General features: G+C 43.8%; 2 protein-coding genes across 2 annotated transcripts; one reads left to right on the forward strand and one right to left on the reverse strand.

Annotated features, from left to right (window-relative positions):
* Nucleotides 1–971: 971 nt before the first annotated feature.
* On the forward strand, nucleotides 972–5,605 carry timm23a (translocase of inner mitochondrial membrane 23 homolog a (yeast)). Its single transcript, XM_033984393.2, has 7 exons — nucleotides 972–1,413; nucleotides 2,195–2,253; nucleotides 2,469–2,562; nucleotides 3,162–3,246; nucleotides 3,328–3,386; nucleotides 3,465–3,575; nucleotides 4,469–5,605. Exons 1-7 carry the CDS (start codon nucleotides 1,308–1,310, stop codon nucleotides 4,585–4,587), a joined length of 633 nt encoding a protein of 210 aa, XP_033840284.1. The 5' UTR covers nucleotides 972–1,307; the 3' UTR covers nucleotides 4,588–5,605.
* Nucleotides 5,606–6,288: 683 nt separating this feature from the next.
* On the reverse strand, nucleotides 6,289–15,536 carry zgc:112285 (uncharacterized protein LOC561476 homolog). Its single transcript, XM_033984381.2, has 6 exons — nucleotides 15,401–15,536; nucleotides 12,326–12,435; nucleotides 11,196–11,290; nucleotides 9,609–9,889; nucleotides 7,447–7,610; nucleotides 6,289–6,501 (listed from the first exon to the last, which is right to left on the reverse strand). The coding sequence occupies exons 1-6, from the start codon at nucleotides 15,531–15,533 to the stop codon at nucleotides 6,322–6,324; spliced, it is 963 nt and encodes a 320-aa protein (XP_033840272.1). The 5' UTR covers nucleotides 15,534–15,536; the 3' UTR covers nucleotides 6,289–6,321.
* Between the last annotated feature and the right edge of the window lie 3,058 nt (nucleotides 15,537–18,594).

An 18,594-nucleotide genomic window follows, 5' to 3' on the forward strand; every position in this document is an offset into this window, starting at 1 on the left:
GTATCTTCAAAAGTAAAATAGGTATTTCTGATATTTTTCAGTAAAATTGTCACCGAAACATAAAATAAACAAATAAAATAAGTTCTTAAATAAGGTCTTATATTAGAAATGTTAAACAGGTTAAATCATTCTGAGGGGAGAAATCACAACTGAGGTCTAAACGAGGTCTAAAAGAGGAGTGAACCAGGTCTCAACCAGGTCTAAATGAGGTCTGAACCAGGTCTAAATGAGGTCTAAACCAGGTCTAAACCAGGTTTAAACCAGGTCTAAACCAGGTCTAAAACAGGTCTCAACCAGGTCTAAATGAGGTCTGAAAGAGGAGTGAAGCAGGTCTCAACCAGGTCTAAATGAGGTCTAAATGAGGTCTAAATGAGGTCTAAACCAGGTCTAAACCAGGTCTAAACCAGGTCTGAAACAGGCCTCGTGTCTGGCCCTTCGGTGTGATTGATGTGATTTGCTGACCTCTAGTGGACACTACAGGGAAAAGGAGTTTATCGTTCAGTAAAAATACTTTCAGATTTTTGATTTCCACATTTCCAATATTTATAATTTAATACACCAAACTGTTGAATAAATCATGTTGGCTGTGTCTCACCTTAAGAAGCCTACTTCCTTATTAGACCGAGGCATTTTATTTATTCATTTTTTGTCCCACCATGGAGAAATTACAGAATAGAGGTAATTAGAATAGAGATTAATTTTTCAGTGAGCTATTATTTTTTTCTATACACATACATTTAGCTCTCCTGTCTAAGTCACACTCCTTCAAATACTACGGCCAGGTGTCCATTTTTTAAAATTAATTTATTTTGTATTGAATCTTTTTGTAAACACTTAAATATTTTTGTGTCTATTAATTTATTTATTTTATTGTTTTATAAGCACGTTAGGTGCATAGTATATTCGATTAGTATAAAAATAAATAATAACATTTTCTTAATTTAAAAGTCATTGCTCTGCGCTTCTGGGCCGCGCAGAGGCGTGCGTCTGACGTCACAGCAGAGGGAACGGGCACGCGTGCTGCTGCAGAGGTCACCACAAACATGAGCCCTAAAGCTCTATAACGGAACATTTACACACTTTACACCCGGGATTTTACTTGGATTTTAACCTTACCGCCTTTGACAAACCCAAACGTCAATCTACAGCACGTTTGAAGTAGTGTCTTTGTGAAAATCCGACTGAATTCTCAACATTTCGACATCAGGAGCTAGCGGCTAACATTAGCATTAGCTCCACACCGGCGCCTCGCTCGCATTTGGCCTGATTTTTTTGTAATTTTTTTGGTGTTTTGGCGTCTCCCGGTGATGGATAACAGCTCTGCGGGCTCTGGGGGCTTTAAGGGCGGCCTGGGGGGGTTGTTCAGTGGAGGATCCCCGGAGTATTCAAACACGGAGATGTCTGGAGTCCCGTGTAAGTGTCACTCATGTTACATCACATTAGCCTCGATGCTAATGACACTCTAACGTCATGTAAGCTGTGACTATTTTATTTATTTTATATATTTTTTGGCTAAATTGATGTTTAATAGTCGAGTAATCTCCTTTAGTATCACGAGGGGCAACCAAGAAAAAAAAAGTACTAAATAAAATGGCCAGAACTTGAACTAAATCATTACTAAACTGAAGTAAACAACCCCCAAACAAGGACTTTAAATCTCCCACTGCGATAAACGTGTCTGTACATTTGTTTATATTTATTTTAGTTTCATAAAAAGCCAATAACATGACAAACATTAAGTAAAACCACGATTAAAATTCAACTGATCAAACTTAAATGACTTAGACCCAGGGTTCAGTGGGAGATTTACTGAAAAGTGGATCATCAATTGTTGCAAAATTAAAATATGGAGTTTACTGTCTATATTTAAGAAAATGACTTGAAAAAGTATGAGAAATGACTTGTGTAATCTCCCAGACAAAAGTATAACGTGTTATTTCTGGTTAATTTTGTGGTATATTCACAACAAGGAAGTTTGAAGTATAGATAATAAATGTTTTTTTGGAGATAGTAAAAAATATTGTGATTCATTTCTGTATCACCCATCCGTAATTAGGAAGTACTTTCTCAGTTAAATTTCTCTACAAAGTCTTATCTAATGCAAGAATGAAGGATAGATCTTATTTTTTGTGAATAATTAAAATATGAAGCCCACAGAACCTTTTGTTGTACTGATACTAATTTTTATTCCCAGTGACGGGGATGAGTCCTCTGTCTCCTTACCTCAATATCGACCCTCGGTACCTGGTCCAGGTGAGAACTGACTTTGTTTAAGTGTAAATATTGTCAGAGATTTAAAATGTATTTGCAAAGTAAATAGTTAAAGAATTTTGTAAACATGGTTCTTTATAAACCCACTGAGCTAAGTTGTGTAAACATAAACAGGAGCAATAACAATCTGAGCCTTTATAAATAACAGAATTATAGTGTTTTGTGTTTTAATAAAGATTTATTGTGTTTTTTTTCAGGACACAGATGAGTTCATTTTACCGACCGGAGCAAATAAAACCAGAGGAAGGTTTGAACTGGCCTTCTTCACCATTGGAGGCTCTTGTATGACGGGTGAGTGAGAGCAGCGTGATGTGGCAAAAGATTAATGACAATTCTTAAATTCTCTCTAAATCTGTAACTGATCAGTCATTTATGAAAAATGTATATCACAAACATGTGCGTGACAGAATTTGAAAGGAACTGTATGTAGCCTGCGCTGTCAGAGAGCACAACTGAACCTGGGCGGCCAGAGCCTTAACCTGCAGGAAACAAAGTGTGTCTCATTCTCAATATATGGACAGGCCTCATGTGATGCTCAGAACCTCCAGAATTCACTCACTGAGCTGCAGAGGCTGCATTAGCGCTGATTAATGATTGACTGCAGGTGCTGAGGTTTAGGAAATGAGTGAGGTACATTTTAGTTTTTGACTGGATAATTGTCTTGAACCAATAACACCAAATTATCACCTAAATATTTTGGGAATCATGTCCAATGTTTTTGTAACTAATTTGGTAAATCAGTCTAAACATTTTGAGCTTTAACCTCACAATAACATTGTACATGTCAGTGTCTCATTGTGTCAAAATGAAGAGGAACAGATGGAGCTTAAAGTTCAAAAGTGACTGGAACAGTGTTTGACTAAATCATTTTTCTCCTTTCTTTTAAACAGGAGCTGCTCTTGGGGCGTTAAACGGCCTCAGACTCGGCCTAACGGAGACCAGAGACATGGCCTGGTCCAAACCCAGAAACGTGCAGTAAGTCTCAGGTGTATTCTGTTTAAAATCAGACTTATTCCATTACAATGATCAGCACTGAAGTTGACTGTGTGTCTGTAGGATCCTGAACATGGTGACGAGGCAGGGCGCGTCGTGGGCTAACTCTTTAGGCTCCGTAGGTCTGTGTCATGAGAGTGAATGTGAATGTGATTCAATCTAAACGAGTCCCCCAGAGTAACGCCTGATTGTGTTGACAGCGCTGTTGTACAGTGTGTTCGGAGTGGCCATAGAAAAAGCCAGAGGAGCAGAAGACGACATCAACACGATAGCAGCTGGAACGATGACCGGAGTCCTGTTCAAATCGGCCAGTGAGTCTCGCCACGTTTGGGCTTTTATGCTTTAGAAGGACAGTGGAATGTAATGTGGAATGTTCCAACTAAGTCAGTTCTTTTTGTTTGGGCAGTTTGTGTTAAAATAAAGCTCAGATTAAAGCCTAACTTGAGTGACAGAGCTTCAGACGGAGCAGAGCCTACAGTTAGCATCACACCCTCAGAGAATGTTAATGAGATCATGAGTATCAATATAAGCTCTAGTTTGTGAGGTAAAAACTAAATTGTATATCTGAGTTAAATTTTAAAGTCACACCACGTAACATTTCCGATGAACCACCTGCTCTCTCACCCTTTAGATGCTATTGCTTTGCCTGGAAAGTTCCACAGTTTAGCATTATGTCCAGAGTTTATAAAACGACAGGTGTTTTTATTGCTCAAAAATGCAATTCTTACTGAGCGCAGGGATCATCTCTCCACAGATCTGACCTGTTACTTGACCCGGTAGCTTGTCTCCATAGAGGTGGATAAGTTTAATGCCATATTTTGGAACATTTCAGGGAAGCACAAAGTTACATGATGCATCTTTAAACTAGTACAGCCCAGAGAGATTGAATGTTGTAAGGTTGTGATTACAAATTATACAAATTGTAAGACGTTTTCAAACTATTTGTGGTGGAACAAATAAATAAAATGGTAGGGATTTAAATGTTAACTGGGGGGAAAAAAAAGTTTTCTCAAGTCTCAGCTCGTTTTTGGGAGTTTGCGTGTTGCCTCCTCCAGATTCCTGCTTACAGACAGCCATCCGTAGCATGTTCCTGCCACATTGTCATATTTTTTCCCTGTATTTCTCCTGTATTTTGTTTGTGTCCTGTTTGGTCAGCTGCCTCCTCCTCTGACCTCTCACCTCCTGTTCATGTCCCTCTCCTCAGGTGGTCTTAAAGGGGCGGCGCGCGGCGGTCTGGTGGGCTTGGCTCTGTCTGGGGCCTACGCTCTTTATAACAACTGGGACCACATCACCGGCTCCTCCTCCCCGTCACGGCTCTACTGAACAAGCACTGACGTTTAAAACATGGAGATTTACACCTGCTTAAAGGGGCGGGCCCAACAACGAAAACAAAACAGAAGATTCGATGCTTATTTTTAGTTATTTTCAGTTTAAAGGAAACCAACATTGCAAAATAATAATAATAGCAATGCATTAGTCTGGTGTAGTTTGCGCATTATTCACTCTCTACACATTCCGAGCTGGTAACATACTATTGTAGCCACAGTTGCCCAGGGACAGACTGACAGAAGTGAGGCTGTCTGTCCTAATATTATTGTTTAAAGAGGGTGTATTTATGCCAAATGGGCTTTTTGGAGCTTTCTACCATGTTAAAAGTGGTTCCCTCATCAAAAACATGCCTGAAGAGGTTTTAGACGTCATCCACGCATGTTTGAGTAATCTGGCGATCTCTCCCGGGCCCTATTCAAACCCTCCGTATGGTTAGCTGCAAGATTCAGTACAAAGCTCCGCCCCCAAAAGCCTACGTCACCCATGCTCCCACACGACAATTCTCCATAAATGCACAAAAATACGATAAGAATATAGCATTTTCAAAACAATAAAAGGAAACACGGTGATCTAAATGTTTTGTGTTGGCAGTTAAAACCCCACAGATGTAAAATACTCCCCTTTAAGAGCTTTAAACCATGTTCTAATGGTTCCCCCTCGTCCTTTAGCTCACTTAAAGTCACGGGTTTAACCAGTGAAGCGTGAACCCTCAGAGGCCAATATGAAGCTACTTGGGAAATTTAAATCGTGACCTAGAATCTAAAATAATTGTGAATTTCGTTGCCATGACGCCCACCCCTTCTTTACCGAGGGCCAAACGAACTGGACTGAAAAAAAGATGGCCGCTCGTGCAGTGGTCTCAAAACAGAGGAACGATAAAGAGGATCTGTGAATGTGAAGTCATGTTATATGGACTTTGGTATATATAAGATTAAATAATTATTCAAAACTGGAGTTACAGTGTGTTAATAATGAAAATGAGAAATGAAGGTTAATAAAAGTATCAGAAATCAGACACTAATTGATATTTAAACCATGGGAATAGAAAAAGTGCTTCAATTTAATGTTGAAAATCACATTCTATTGTCTATAATAATTGTTATCGAGTTTAAATTTTTGCATCGTGACAACATTAGACATTTACTTTTTATAAATGTTTATTTTTCTTGTAATGACAAAAGTTGGACATGGATTTAAATCCAGGTGTAATGTTTTTCATTGATGGAAAAGTAACTAAAACAGAACAAAACCCTATCCAGAGACTACAGTATTTTCCAGAAACTGGTTTAGACCGAGTCCTGGATTAGTCTGGTTTTAGACCATTTGTAGAACCTGAGGAAATGGTCTGTGGTTCACCTTTGACTTCTTTCTGGTTGAATTAACCTAGTTTAGATTGTTATAAACCCGAATCAGTCCTTGTTTAGACCTTGTTCAGTCCTGGTTGAGTTCTGGTTCAGTCGCAGTTGAGACCTGTTCTGGGTTTATACCAGTTTAATTTCTAGTTAAGTCTTCTTTAAATCCTGGTTTGGTTTGGTCCTGGTTTGGACCTTGTTTAGTCCTGTACTAAACCTGATTTAGTCCTGGTTTAGTCCCGGTTCACTCCTAGTGCAGTCCTGATGTAGTCCTGGTTTAGTCCTGCTTTAGACTCTATTCAGTCCTCCTTTAGACCTACTTTAGTCCTAGTGCAGTCCTGGTCCAGTCCAGGTCCAGTCCAGGTCCAGTCCTGCTTCAGTGGAGGAAAAAGTCCCTGATGCGTGTCGCTTCGATCCAGGGGATGTAGGCGGCGGTTCTGGTGAAGACACTGGGTTTGTTCTCGACGGTGCAGCCGATGGGACCAAAGCTCACCACACCATGGACCTCCCAACGGTCCCGGTCCAACTGACAGAGGAGAGGCCCACCAGAGTCACCCTGAAGAGGGGGAGGAGAGGAGAGAGATGAGGGTGAGGAGAGAGAGGAGAGGCCCACCAGAGTCACCCTGAAGAGGGAGAGGAGAGAGATGAGGGTGAGGAGAGAGAGGAGAGGCCCACCAGAGTCACCTTGAAGAGGGGGAGAAGAGGAGAGAGAGGAGGGGCCCACCAGAGTCACCCTGAAGAGGGGAGAAGAGGAGAGAGGTGAGGGTGAGGAGAGAGAGAGGAGAGGCCCACCAGAGTCACCCTGAAGAGGGGGAGAAGAGGAGAGAGGTGAGGGTGAGGAGAGGTCCACCAGAGTCACCCTGAAGAGGGGGAGGAGAGGAGAGAGAGGAGAGGCCCACCAGAGTCACCCTGAAGAGGGGGAGAAGAGGAGAGAGATGAGGGTGAGGAGAGAGAGGAGAGGCCCACCAGAGTCACCCTGAAGAGGGGGAGAAGAGGAGAGAGAGGAGGGGCCCACCAGAGTCACCCTGAAGAGGGGAGAAGAGGAGAGAGGTGAGGGTGAGGAGAGAGAGAGAGAGGAGAGGCCCACCAGAGTCACCCTGAAGAGGGGGAGAAGAGGAGAGAGGTGAGGGTGAGGAGAGGTCCACCAGAGTCACCCTGAAGAGGGGGAGGAGAGGAGAGAGAGGAGAGGCCCACCAGAGTCACCCTGAAGAGGGGGAGAAGAGGAGAGAGATGAGGGTGAGGAGAGAAAGGAGGGATCCACCAGAGTCACCCTGAAGAGGGGAGAAGAGGAGAGAGATGAGGGTGAGGAGAGAAAGGAGGGATCCACCAGAGTCACCCTGAAGAGGGGACAGAGATGAGGGCAGGGGCACTAACCCATAGACTAAAGACATAAGCATTAGCATTAGCCTGGTGAAAAAGGGGTAACAGAGTCTCAGGGAGGAGAGGAGGAGGAGGGAGAAGGAGGAGAGGAAGAGGGAGGAGGACAGAGGGAGTATTATACCTGACAGGCAGCAGGAGGATCCTCTGTGTCTCTGAACCCTGCACAGATCATAGAGTCTCTGACCCGGTCGCCCCAAAACTTCTTCTGTCGACAGGTTTTAAAGTCGATGATGGGCAGACGAGCCTGATTCAACGCCTCCGCCAGAGACACGTTCTCCTTACCCCCTGAGGAGAGAGGACACGGGTCAGACCGGGTTTAGAGCTGGATTAGTCCTGGGTTATGACCCCTACTTCTTGCCCACACGTACCCCCTGGTCCTTACCCCTCGTAACCTGGCTACAGGTTTATATCTCTCCCTCTCTCCCCCCTCCTTACCTCTTCTGCCCCTTGGTTTCTGGTCCTTACCCCTCCTCTCCCCCTTCTCTACCCCTTCGTCTCCCCCCTGGTTCTCCGGTCCTTACCCCTGGTGTCTCCCCTGTCTCCCCCCTGGTTCTCCGGTCCTTACCCCTGGTATCGCCCCTGTCTCCCCCCTGGTTCTCCGGCCCTTACCCCTGGTGTCTCCCTTGTCTCCCCCCTGGTTCTCTGGTCCTTACCCCTGGTGTCTCCCCTGTCTCCCCCCTGGTTCTCCGGCCCTTACCCCTGGTGTCTCCCCTGTCTCCCCTACTGGTTCTCCGGTCCTTACCCCTGGTGTCTCCCCTGTCTCCCCCCTGGTTCTCTGGTCCTTACCCCTGGTGTCTCCCCTGTCTCCCCCCTGGTTCCTCCCCTGTCTCCCCCCTGGTTCTCTGGTCCTTACCCCTCTTCTCCCCCTGTCTCCCCCTGGTTCTCCGGCCCTTACCCCTGGTGTCTCCCCTGTCTCCCCCCTGGTTCTCCGGTCCTTACCCCTGGTGTCTCCCCTGTCTCCCCCCTGGTTCCTCCCCTGTCTCCCCCCTGGTTCTCTGGTCCTTACCCCTGGTGTCTCCCCCCTGGTTCTCTGGTCCTTACCCCTGGTGTCTCCCCTGTCTCCCCCCTGGTTCTCCCGTCCTTACCCCTGGTGTCTCCCCTGTCTCCCCCCTGGTTCTCTGGTCCTTACCCCTGGTGTCTCCCCTGTCTCCCCCCTGGTTCTCTGGTCCTTACCCCTGGTGTCTCCCCTGTCTCCCCCCTGGTTCTCCGGTCCTTACCCCTCTTCTCCCCTGTCTCCCCCTGGTTCTGCGGCCCTTACCCCTGGTGTCTCCCCTGTCTCCCCCCTGGTTCTCCGGCCCTTAACCCTGGTGTCTCCCCTGTCTCCCCCCTGGTTCTCTGGTCCTTACCCCTGGTGTCTCCCCTGTCTCCCCCCTGGTTCTCCCGTCCTTACCCCTGGTGTCTCCCCTGTCTCCCCCCTGGTTCTCTGGTCCTTACCCCTGGTGTCTCCCCTGTCTCCCCCCTGGTTCTCTGGTCCTTACCCCTGGTGTCTCCCCTGTCTCCCCCCTGGTTCTCCGGTCCTTACCCCTGGTGTCTCCCCCCTGGTTCTCCGGCCCTTACCCCTGGTGTCTCCCCTGTCTCCCCCCTGGTTCTCCGGTCCTTATCCCTCTTCTCCCCCTGTCTCCCCCCTGGTTTGCCGGTCCTTACCCCTGGTGTCTCCCCTGTCTCCCCCTGGTTCTCCGGTCCTTACCCCTGGTGTCTCCCCTGTCTCCCCCCTGGTTCTCTGGTCCTTACCCCTGGTGTCTCCCCTGTCTCCCCTGCTGGTTCTCTGGTCCTTACCCCTGGTGTCTCCCCTGTCTCCCCTGCTGGTTCTCCGGTCCTTACCCCTCTTCTCCCCCTGTCTCCCCCTGGTTCTCCGGCCCTTACCCCTGGTGTCTCCCCTGTCTCCCCCCTGGTTCTCTGGTCCTTACCCCTGGTGTCTCCCCTGTCTCCCCCCTGGTTCTCCGGTCCTTACCCCTGGTGTCTCCCCTGTCTTCCCCCAGGTTCTCCGGCCCTTACCCCTGGTGTCTCCCCTGTTTCCCCCCTGGTTCTCCGGCCCTTACCCCTGATGTCTCCCCTGTCTCCCCTGCTGGTTCTCCGGTCCTTACCCCTGGTGTCTCCCCTGTCTCCCCCCTGGTTCTCCGGCCCTTACCCCTGGTGTCTCCCCTATCTCCCCCCTGGTTCTCTGGTCCTTACCCCTTGTGTCTCCCCTGTCTCCCCCCTGGTGTCTCCCCTGTCTCCCCCCTGGTTCTCCGGCCCTTACCCCTGGTGTCTCCCCTGTCTCCCCCCTGGTTCTCCGGCCCTTACCCCTGGTGTCGCCCCACCCGGTGACCCAGCAGTAGTGCCCTGGCTGCAGGCTGATCTGTTTGCGCGGCAGGCAGGCGTAGCGGATGAAGTGTGAGGGGTGGATGTCTGTTCCGGCTTTGACCAGGGCGATGTCGTAGTCCAGTTCGCTGTGCGTCGGGTACCGGAAGTTTTCGTGGCGGTAAATCCGTTTGACCGGGAAAATCCTCTCGGCCGTTTCAGAACGCTTCAGTTTGTGTTTGCCCAGAACGATCCTCCAGCTGCCCGCCTCCTCGGCCTTACCCCTGCAGAGACACACGAGGGACAAGGACATTTATACGATTAAAGTCTAATATTAATGCACTGGACTTACATAATACACGCCAAAAAGAAACTAAACTGACATTACAAGGTACACTATATGCACCCACGAAGATTAGAAGTTATTGCTTTGCCTAAAAAAGCCATTTTTAAACCGCAATGACCTTGAGAAAACGATTCATGCTTTAATCAGCTCTAGAATATATTATTGTAATTCACTTTATGTTGGTGTCTCTCAGTCGTCCCTGAGTCGCCTCCAACTTGTGCAAAATGCTGCAGCACGATTTTTAACCAACACATCCAGACGCCAACACATCACCCCAGTCCTTTATTCACTCCACTGGCTTCCTGTTACTTTTAGAGTTGATTTTAAAGTTTAACTTTTTGTTTTTAAAGTTCTTAATGGCCTCGCCCCGCCCTACTTGGCTGAACTGTTGATGGTCCGAAATCCAAACCGGGCCTTGAGGTCATCAAATCAACTCCTTCTGGAAGTTCCAAAAACTAAATCCAAACACTGGGGTGATCTTCTCTGTTGTTGGGCCCAAACTCTGGAACAAACTGCCTCCTGATATGCACCATCACTGACTTCGGTCTTTTCAAATCCAGGCTTAAAACATATTTATTCAAACTGGCCTTCAACACTTAGTAATGTTGTGACACATTATCATTATTTATATTTTGTTGTATTAATGTATTTTATTCTATTTTATTCTCCTATTTTTACTGTTTTAGTATGATTTTAACTTGTTTTAATTTGATTTTACTGGAAAGCACTTTGGTCACCTTGAGTGTTGTAAAGTGCTCTATAAATAAATGTTGATTGATTGATTGATATAGAAGAAATCCCCCAAACATCTGATCCATAAATGTTGAACTGTCTCATTATTTGTTTGGGATCGGCTCCACAAACATGATTTAAATTCATTTTCAGGAACCTGTGATCAATCCGAGCGTTCATGGTCCTGTTTAGGAGTTTGATTTTCAACAAAAAGGTGAGAGCGACTAACTGAAAACCTGTTGGCTAACGCTAGCTAGCATGTGACTGTAATGTTATTTTAGAGGGACTTTTTTTTACAGCACAAATCAGATCATCTGTTCTAGCTCCAGTTTAGTCGAGTTCTTTCTGGTTAGATTGTTCAGATTAAAGTCTAACTGGAGTAACAGCATTTCAGACAGAGCAGTGCATTCAGTTAGCATTACACTCTTGGGGAATGTTGGTGCCATCAGCTAAAAAGTATCGATAACCTAGTACAGATTCATTTACAGTAGCAGTAGATCGATGGTACGTACTTCTGGAAACAGTGCGCCGCCGTCAGGACCCAGTTCTTATGGATCAAAGTTCCTCCGCAGACATGAATGTAGTGTTTAGAACCACGAGGACGCACCTGGAACACAAACACTTTAACTCTGCAGTACTTATGTGTGTACTGTGTAGTATTTGTGAATGTAGTATTGCAGTGGTGATGTCCCTCAGAGTACTTACAACTGTGTGTAATAGTAGGTGTAGAATTACCTGTAGAGACGCTTGCCAGGACCAGGAGTGTGGACGTACCTCAGAGTACTTTTACCTCTGCGCTTTGTGTACTTATAATGCAGTAGTAGTAGTTTTTGTAGTATATTTTTTTTACTTTGTGTATTTGTAGTTGTAGTAGTAGTAGATGTAGTATGCAAGGGCCAATGTGTGTACTTTGTGTATTTGTAGTTGTAGTAGTAGTAGATGTAGTATGCCAGGGCCAATGTGTGTACTTTGTGTAGTAGTAGTAGTAGTAGTAGTAGTAGTAGTAGTAGTAGTAGTAGTAGTAGTAGTAGTAGTAGTAGTAGTAGTAGTAGTAGTAGTAGTAGTAGTAGTAGTAGTAGTAGTAGTAGTAGTATGCCAGGGCCAGTGTGTGTACTTTGTAGTATGTTTACCTGCAGAGACAATTGCCAGGACCAGGAGTGTGGACGTACCTCAGAGTACTTTTACCTCTGCGCTTTGTGTACTTATAATGCAGTAGTAGTAGTTTTTGTAGTATATTTTTTTTACTTTGTGTATTTGTAGTTGTAGTAGTAGTAGATGTAGTATGCAAGGGCCAATGTGTGTACTTTGTGTATTTGTAGTTGTAGTAGTAGTAGATGTAGTATGCCAGGGCCAATGTGTGTACTTTGTGTAGTAGTAGTAGTAGTAGTAGTAGTAGTAGTAGTAGTAGTAGTAGTAGTAGTAGTAGTAGTAGTAGTAGTAGTAGTAGTAGTAGTAGTAGTAGTAGTAGTAGTAGTAGTAGTAGTAGTAGTAGTATGCCAGGGCCAGTGTGTGTACTTTGTAGTATGTTTACCTGCAGAGACAATTGCCAGGACCAGGAGTGTGGACGTACATCAGAGTACTTTTACCTCTGCGCTTTGTGTACTTATAATGCAGTAGTAGTAGTTTTTTGTAGTATATTTACCTGCAGAGATACTTGCCAGGGCCAGGAGTGCGGTCGGGCTTCGTTTCCGGACACGATTCTTTCAACCATGTTTGGTTTGAAGTGAGGCATCCCACAGTCTGTCGGCCAGTCTGAGGAGGAAAAACAGTCTAATACAAGAGGAGAAACAGTCTAAAACAAGAGGAGAAACAGTCTGATACAAGAGGAGAAACAGTCTAAAACAAGAGGAGAAACAGTCTAGTACAAGAGGAGAAAAAGTCTAAAACAAGAGGAGAAACAGTCTAAAACAAGAGGAGAAACAGTCTAATACAAGAGGAGAAACAGTCTGATACAAGAGGAGAAACAGTCTGATACAAGAGGAGAAACAGTCTGATACAAGAGGAGAAACAGTCTGATACAAGAGGAGAAACAGTCTGATACAAGAGGAGAAACAGTCTAATACAAGAGGAGAAACAGTCTAAAACAAGAGGAGAAACAGTCTGATACAAGAGGAGAAACAGTCTGATACAAGAGGAGAAACAGTCTAATACAAGAGGAGGAGAAACAGTCTAAAACAAGAGGAGAAACAGTCTAATACAAGAGGAGAAACAGTCTAATACAAGAGGAGAAACAGTCTAAAACAAGAGGAGAAACAGTCTGATACAAGAGGAGAAACAGTCTAATACAAGAGGAGAAACAGTCTAAAACAAGAGGAGAAACAGTCTAATACAAGAGGAGAAACAGTCTAAAACAAGAGGAGAAACAGTCTAAAACAAGAGGAGAAACAGTCTAAAACAAGAGGAGAAACAGTCTGATACAAGAGGAGAAACAGTCTAAAACAAGAGGAGAAACAGTCTGATACAAGAAGAGAAACAGTCTGATACAAGAGGAGAAACAGTCTAAAACAAGAGGAGAAACAGTCTAGTACAAGAGGAGAAACAGTCTAAAACAAGAGGAGAAACAGTCTGATACAAGAGGAGAAACAGTCTGATACAAGAGGAGAAACAGTCTGATACAAGAGGAGAAACAGTCTGATACAAGAGGAGAAACAGTCTGATACAAGAGGAGAAACAGTCTAATACAAGAGGAGAAACAGTCTAAAACAAGAGGAGAAACAGTCTGATACAAGAGGAGAAACAGTCTGATACAAGAGGAGAAACAGTCTGATACAAGAGGAGAAACAGTCTAATACAAGAGGAGAAACAGTCTAAAACAAGAGGAGAAACAGTCTAATACAAGAGGAGAAACAGTCTAATACAAGAGGAGAAACAGTCTAAAACAAGAGGAGAAACAGTCTGATACAAGAGGAGAAACAGTCTGATACAAGAGGAGAAACAGTCTGATACAAGAGGAGAAACAGTCTAATACAAGAGGAGAAACAGTCTAAAACAAGAGGAGAAACAGTCTGATACAAGAGGAGAAACAGTCTGATACAAGAGGAGAAACAGTCTGATACAAGAGGAGAAACAGTCTAATACAAGAGGAGAAACAGTCTAAAACAAGAGGAGAAACAGTCTAATACAAGAGGAGAAACAGTCTAAAACAAGAGGAGAAACAGTCTGATACAAGAGGAGAAACAGTCTGATACAAGAGGAGAAACAGTCTGATACAAGAGGAGAAACAGTCTAATACAAGAGGAGAAACAGTCTAAAACAAGAGGAGAAACAGTCTGATACAAGAGGAGAAACAGTCTGATACAAGAGGAGAAACAGTCTGATACAAGAGGAGAAACAGTCTAATACAAGAGGAGAAACAGTCTAAAACAAGAGGAGAAACAGTCTAATACAAGAGGAGAAACAGTCTAATACAAGAGGAGAAACAGTCTAAAACAAGAGGAGAAACAGTCTGATACAAGAGGAGAAACAGTCTAATACAAGAGGAGAAACAGTCTAAAACAAGAGGAGAAACAGTCTAATACAAGAGGAGAAACAGTCTAATACAAGAGGAGAAACAGTCTAAAACAAGAGGAGAAACAGTCTAATACAAGAGGAGAAACAGTCTAATACAAGAGGAGAAACAGTCTAATACAAGAGGAGAAACAGTCTAATACAAGAGGAGAAACAGTCTAAAACAAGAGGAGAAACAGTCTGATACAAGAGGAGAAACAGTCTGATACAAGAGTTTGAGAGCCGCTTGATGAGTGAAGATAAACAACAGCAGAAGTCAGACTCAGGGTCAGTCTCAGGGTCGTGAGATTGATTCCCGGACATCAGAGTCAGAGCTGTGTGTGCGGAACTGTGTGTGTGTGGAGCTGTGTGTGTGTGGAACTGTGTGTGTGTGGAGCTGTGTGTGTGTGGAACTGTGTGTGTGTGGAGCTGTGTGTACGGAGCTGTGTGTGTGTGGAGCTGTGTGTGCGGAGCTGTGTGTGTGTGGAGCTGTGTGCGCGGAGCTGTGTGTGTGTGGAGCCGTGTGTGTGAGGAGCTGTGTGTGTGTGGACCTGTGTGTGTGAGGAGCTGTGTGTGTGTGGACCTGTGTGTGTGCGGAGCTGTGTGTGTGTGGAGCTGTGTGCGCGGAGCTGTGTGTGTGTGGAGCCGTGTGTGTGAGGAGCTGTGTGTGTGTGGACCTGTGTGTGTGTGGAGCTGTGTGTGTGTGTGTGTGTGTGTGTGTGTGTGTGTAGAGTTCTGTCGTCTACATTAAACCTACAGATTCTGTGACATTTACCTCTTTTCTTATAGAACAAACTCCTGTTATCCGCCTTTAATGTTCAAATAGAAACCACATAATGTTCAAAATGAGGCTATAATAAGGAACATCTCTTTAGTGTTTATAATTTACCATTTTTTTACTTTAACTTAACATTTAAACTTTAGTTCATTACATTTTTACATTTTAAAAAGCCCTAATTTTTTAAAGTTAATTTTTTCCTAAGACTGAAATATTTCACGTATTTATCTTCATATTTAGCTTCACTTTAGCAAAACGTGGGATGGATTTTCTGAGCAGTTATCAATATTAACTTTATTTTTACTTTGCCTCACCTGCTCGTCTCCATGGAGATAGATAAATTTAATGCCATACTGTAAAACATTCCAGGCAAAACAACAGAGACAAGAATTCGACTGACCTTCCACCAGAAAAGTACCATAGTGCCGCTAATAAATCTGTATTCTGTCTTACCCAGGTGTAAGATTTTGTGCTGCGGTTGCCTGCCCGGCGTGAGCGTGTAGGCCTGCGCAGGTGCCTTGCTCAAGAGCAGCGGCAGCAGAAGCGGCAGCAGACGGAGCAGCGGAGGCGGAGGTTCTATCGCCATGGTCGTATCGTCATGGAATCAACTGTTCGCTCTGAAGCCGCGGGTTTAAATACTGAGGCTCCGAAGCACAAAGGCAGCGCTGGAGGGTTCGGAGGGGCAGAGGTGCATTGTGGGTAGAGTATCAGCAGTTTTAGCACACAGAAGAGACAAAGGGGCAGGGGCAGGTAAACAAAAACAACATTTAAACCTGAACTTTTGACCTTTAAGTGACCCCGGGGATGTCAGGGAAACACAACAGCCAATCAGAGTGACTCGAGCGCGACACTGGGCCCGCCTACTTTTAGATAAAGGATTTTGGTTGGACAGAAATTTAATCAGCGCGTTGTTTAAAGTGAGATAGCAGTGGCTTAGTGGTACAGCGTTCGCCCACTAACCAGCAATTTTTAATACATAGGATTGTTGTGTCCTTGGGCAAGACACTATCCAGTAGGTCTTCAGTGTGACATGTTTTTAAAATTTGCTAAAATAATACAATTTTATTTATGGGTCTAAGGCTCCCACATGGCCGTTTTTTTTTTTTTTTTTTATAAATATACAAAAACATGATACAAAACTGTGCACTACGACTTCACAAACCTGATGTGATGTGCAGGAGTTTCATTAGTGTGATGCAGCTGATTGTGTTGTGATCGAGCTCTGAAGGGGGAGGGGCTTAGCACAGAGATAGATTAATATTTTGTTTTTAGAGAATATAGCATAAACAATAAAAGGAAACATGGTGATCTAAATATGTTGTGTTAGCAGGCACTACCCATAGAAGTAAAATACCTCCTCTTTAATACCCATAGAAGTAAATACCTCCTCTTTAATACCCCGTAGAAGTAAATACCCCCTCTTTAATACCCCGTAGAAGTAAATACCTCCTCTGTAATACCCCATAGAAGTAAATACCTCCTCTTTAATACCACATAGAAGTAAATACCTCCTCTTTAATACCCCGTAGAAGTAAATACCCCCTCTTTAATACCCCGTAGAAGTAAATACCTCCTCTGTAATACCCCATAGAAGTAAATACCTCCTCTTTAATACCCATAGAAGTAAATACCTCCTCTTTAATACCCCATAGAAGTAAATACCTCCTCTTTAATACCCCATGGAAGTAAATACCTCCTCTTAATACCCCATAGAAGTAAATACCTCCTCTTTAATACCCCATAGAAGTAAATACCTCCTCTTTAATACCCCATAGAAGTAAATACCTCCTCTTTAATACCCCATAGAAGTAAATACCTCCTCTTTAATACCCCGTAGAAGTAAATACCTCCTCTTTAATACCCCATAGAAGTAAATACCTCCTCTTTAATACCCCGTAGAAGTAAATACCTCCTCTTTAATACCCCGTAGAAGTAAATACCTCCTCTTTAATACCCCACAGAAGTAAATACCTCCTCTTTAATACCCCACAGAAGTAAAATACCTCCTCTTTAATACCCCACAGAAGTAAAATACCTCCTCTTTAATACCCCACAGAAGTAAAATACCTCCTCTTTAATACCCCACAGAAGTAAATACCTCCTCTTTAATACCCCACAGAAGTAAATACCTCCTCTTTAATACCCCACAGAAGTAAATACCTCCTCTTTAATACCCCGTAGAAGTAAATACCTCCTCTTTAATACCCTGTAGAAGTAAATACCTCCTCTTTAATACCCTGTAGAAGTAAATACCTCCTCTTTAATACCCCACAGAAGTAAATACCTCCTCTTTAATACCACATAGAAGTAAAATACCTCCTCTTTAATACCCCGTAGAAGTAAAATACTGTTTTGAGCCTCATTTCAACTGCTTTATGCCACGATAATGACATGTCTTTGCAGTTAAACACTAGTCTATGTTAACTTAAATTATTTAATACATAAATACCAGTGCAATCTAAAGGGTTTATCAAATGCTTCTCATGTTAAAGCCGCACTGCGTTGCTTTTCTGGTGGAGGGTTTTGCTGTGAACTTGCCGCCCGTCTCCATGACATTATGATTTGCACCCTGCCCCTTGCATACCCATACACTTAAGTTCATACTGCGGAACATTCCAGGCAAAGTTAATGACATTTTGCAGCAGGTGTCATCAGCATTTCCGGTGGGGTGAAGCTAACTGGAGGCACTGCTCTGTCTGAAGCTGTGTTAGACTTTAATCTGAGGTTTGTTTTAACACAATCTGACCAGAAAGAACTGACTTACCTGAACTACGACAGGTGAGCTGGTTTGTGCTGTTAAACAAGTCCCGCTAGCTAGCATTAGCCAACAGTTTTCCAGTTGGTCACTCTCACGTTTTTTGTTGAAAAACTCTTTAAACGCTGTGAAACGCTCCTGAAAATGTGCCGTTTAAGTCCATTTTGTGTTTGTTCTTGAGTTTTCAGACGATCTTAAAACCTTTTTTGGTCGTGTTTACAAATGTGTGCGTTGTGTAACTGCTGAACATTCCACCATAGATGTACGTGAAGCCCCCCCTGATTTACTGTTGTTTATTGTATATTGTGCTGTTTGAGTTTCAGTGGAAGGCCCCAGAGTCTGAGCAGGTTGAATGGGCCACAGTTCATTGAGTCGAGTCTCACTGTGACGAGAGCGGAGACCAGCACGGGGTTAAATCTACGAAAACATCAGAAACCACTGTGACGAGCAGACAGTTTATGTAACGACAAAAGGCTTTTCAAAATGTATCATCTCAATATTTACATTAGATTAAAAGAAGCTGAAAATAACAGGCTAAAAAAAAAGTTGTTTGTTTTCAGTTTTCAACACTTCGCAGCAAAAACAAGGAGTCAAGTTTTATTATAAACATTATTCAGTGCTAAAGGTGTGTTTGTTCAGTCCCGTTACACAGACAAAAGTCATTTACAAAAGCTTCAGTTCGTGCCTTAACAACAGTAAGAGACTTAAGGATGTTTAAAAAAAAGTCTTAAGTGTTTTTTATGAGAAAATACAAACAGAAGCAATAATATTATCATTATTATAAAAGTCACAGAGGCTAAACAAAGAGTTACTAAACGAACCCACCCCAGTTTCAGTTCCCCAGTGAGTCACAGTAAAAAAGAAAAACATAATGGACTTTCAGATTGCATCA

The sequence above is a fragment of the Periophthalmus magnuspinnatus genome, chromosome 19, assembly GCF_009829125.3.
Source record: "Periophthalmus magnuspinnatus isolate fPerMag1 chromosome 19, fPerMag1.2.pri, whole genome shotgun sequence".
NCBI lineage: Eukaryota > Metazoa > Chordata > Actinopteri > Gobiiformes > Gobiidae > Periophthalmus > Periophthalmus magnuspinnatus.

What these genes read in the sequence shown, in the direction of transcription:
- timm23a (XM_033984393.2), top strand. Translation starts at nt 1,308, where the DNA reads ATGGATAACAGCTCTGCGGGCTCTGGGGGCTTTAAGGGCGGCCTGGGG. An exon ending in GGAGATGTCTGGAGTCCCGT is followed by an intron (nt 1,414 to 2,194) that starts GTAAGTGTCACT and finishes TTTTATTCCCAG; the next exon opens with TGACGGGGATGAGTCCTCTG. An exon ending in TAACTCTTTAGGCTCCGTAG is followed by an intron (nt 3,387 to 3,464) that starts GTCTGTGTCATG and finishes TTGTGTTGACAG; the next exon opens with CGCTGTTGTACAGTGTGTTC.
- zgc:112285 (XM_033984381.2), bottom strand. Translation starts at nt 15,533, where the DNA reads ATGGCGATAGAACCTCCGCCTCCGCTGCTCCGTCTGCTGCCGCTTCTG. An exon ending in GCACAAAATCTTACACCTGG is followed by an intron (nt 12,436 to 15,400) that starts GTAAGACAGAAT and finishes TTTCCTCCTCAG; the next exon opens with ACTGGCCGACAGACTGTGGG. An exon ending in CCTGGCAAGTATCTCTGCAG is followed by an intron (nt 11,291 to 12,325) that starts GTAAATATACTA and finishes TTTGTGTTCCAG; the next exon opens with GTGCGTCCTCGTGGTTCTAA.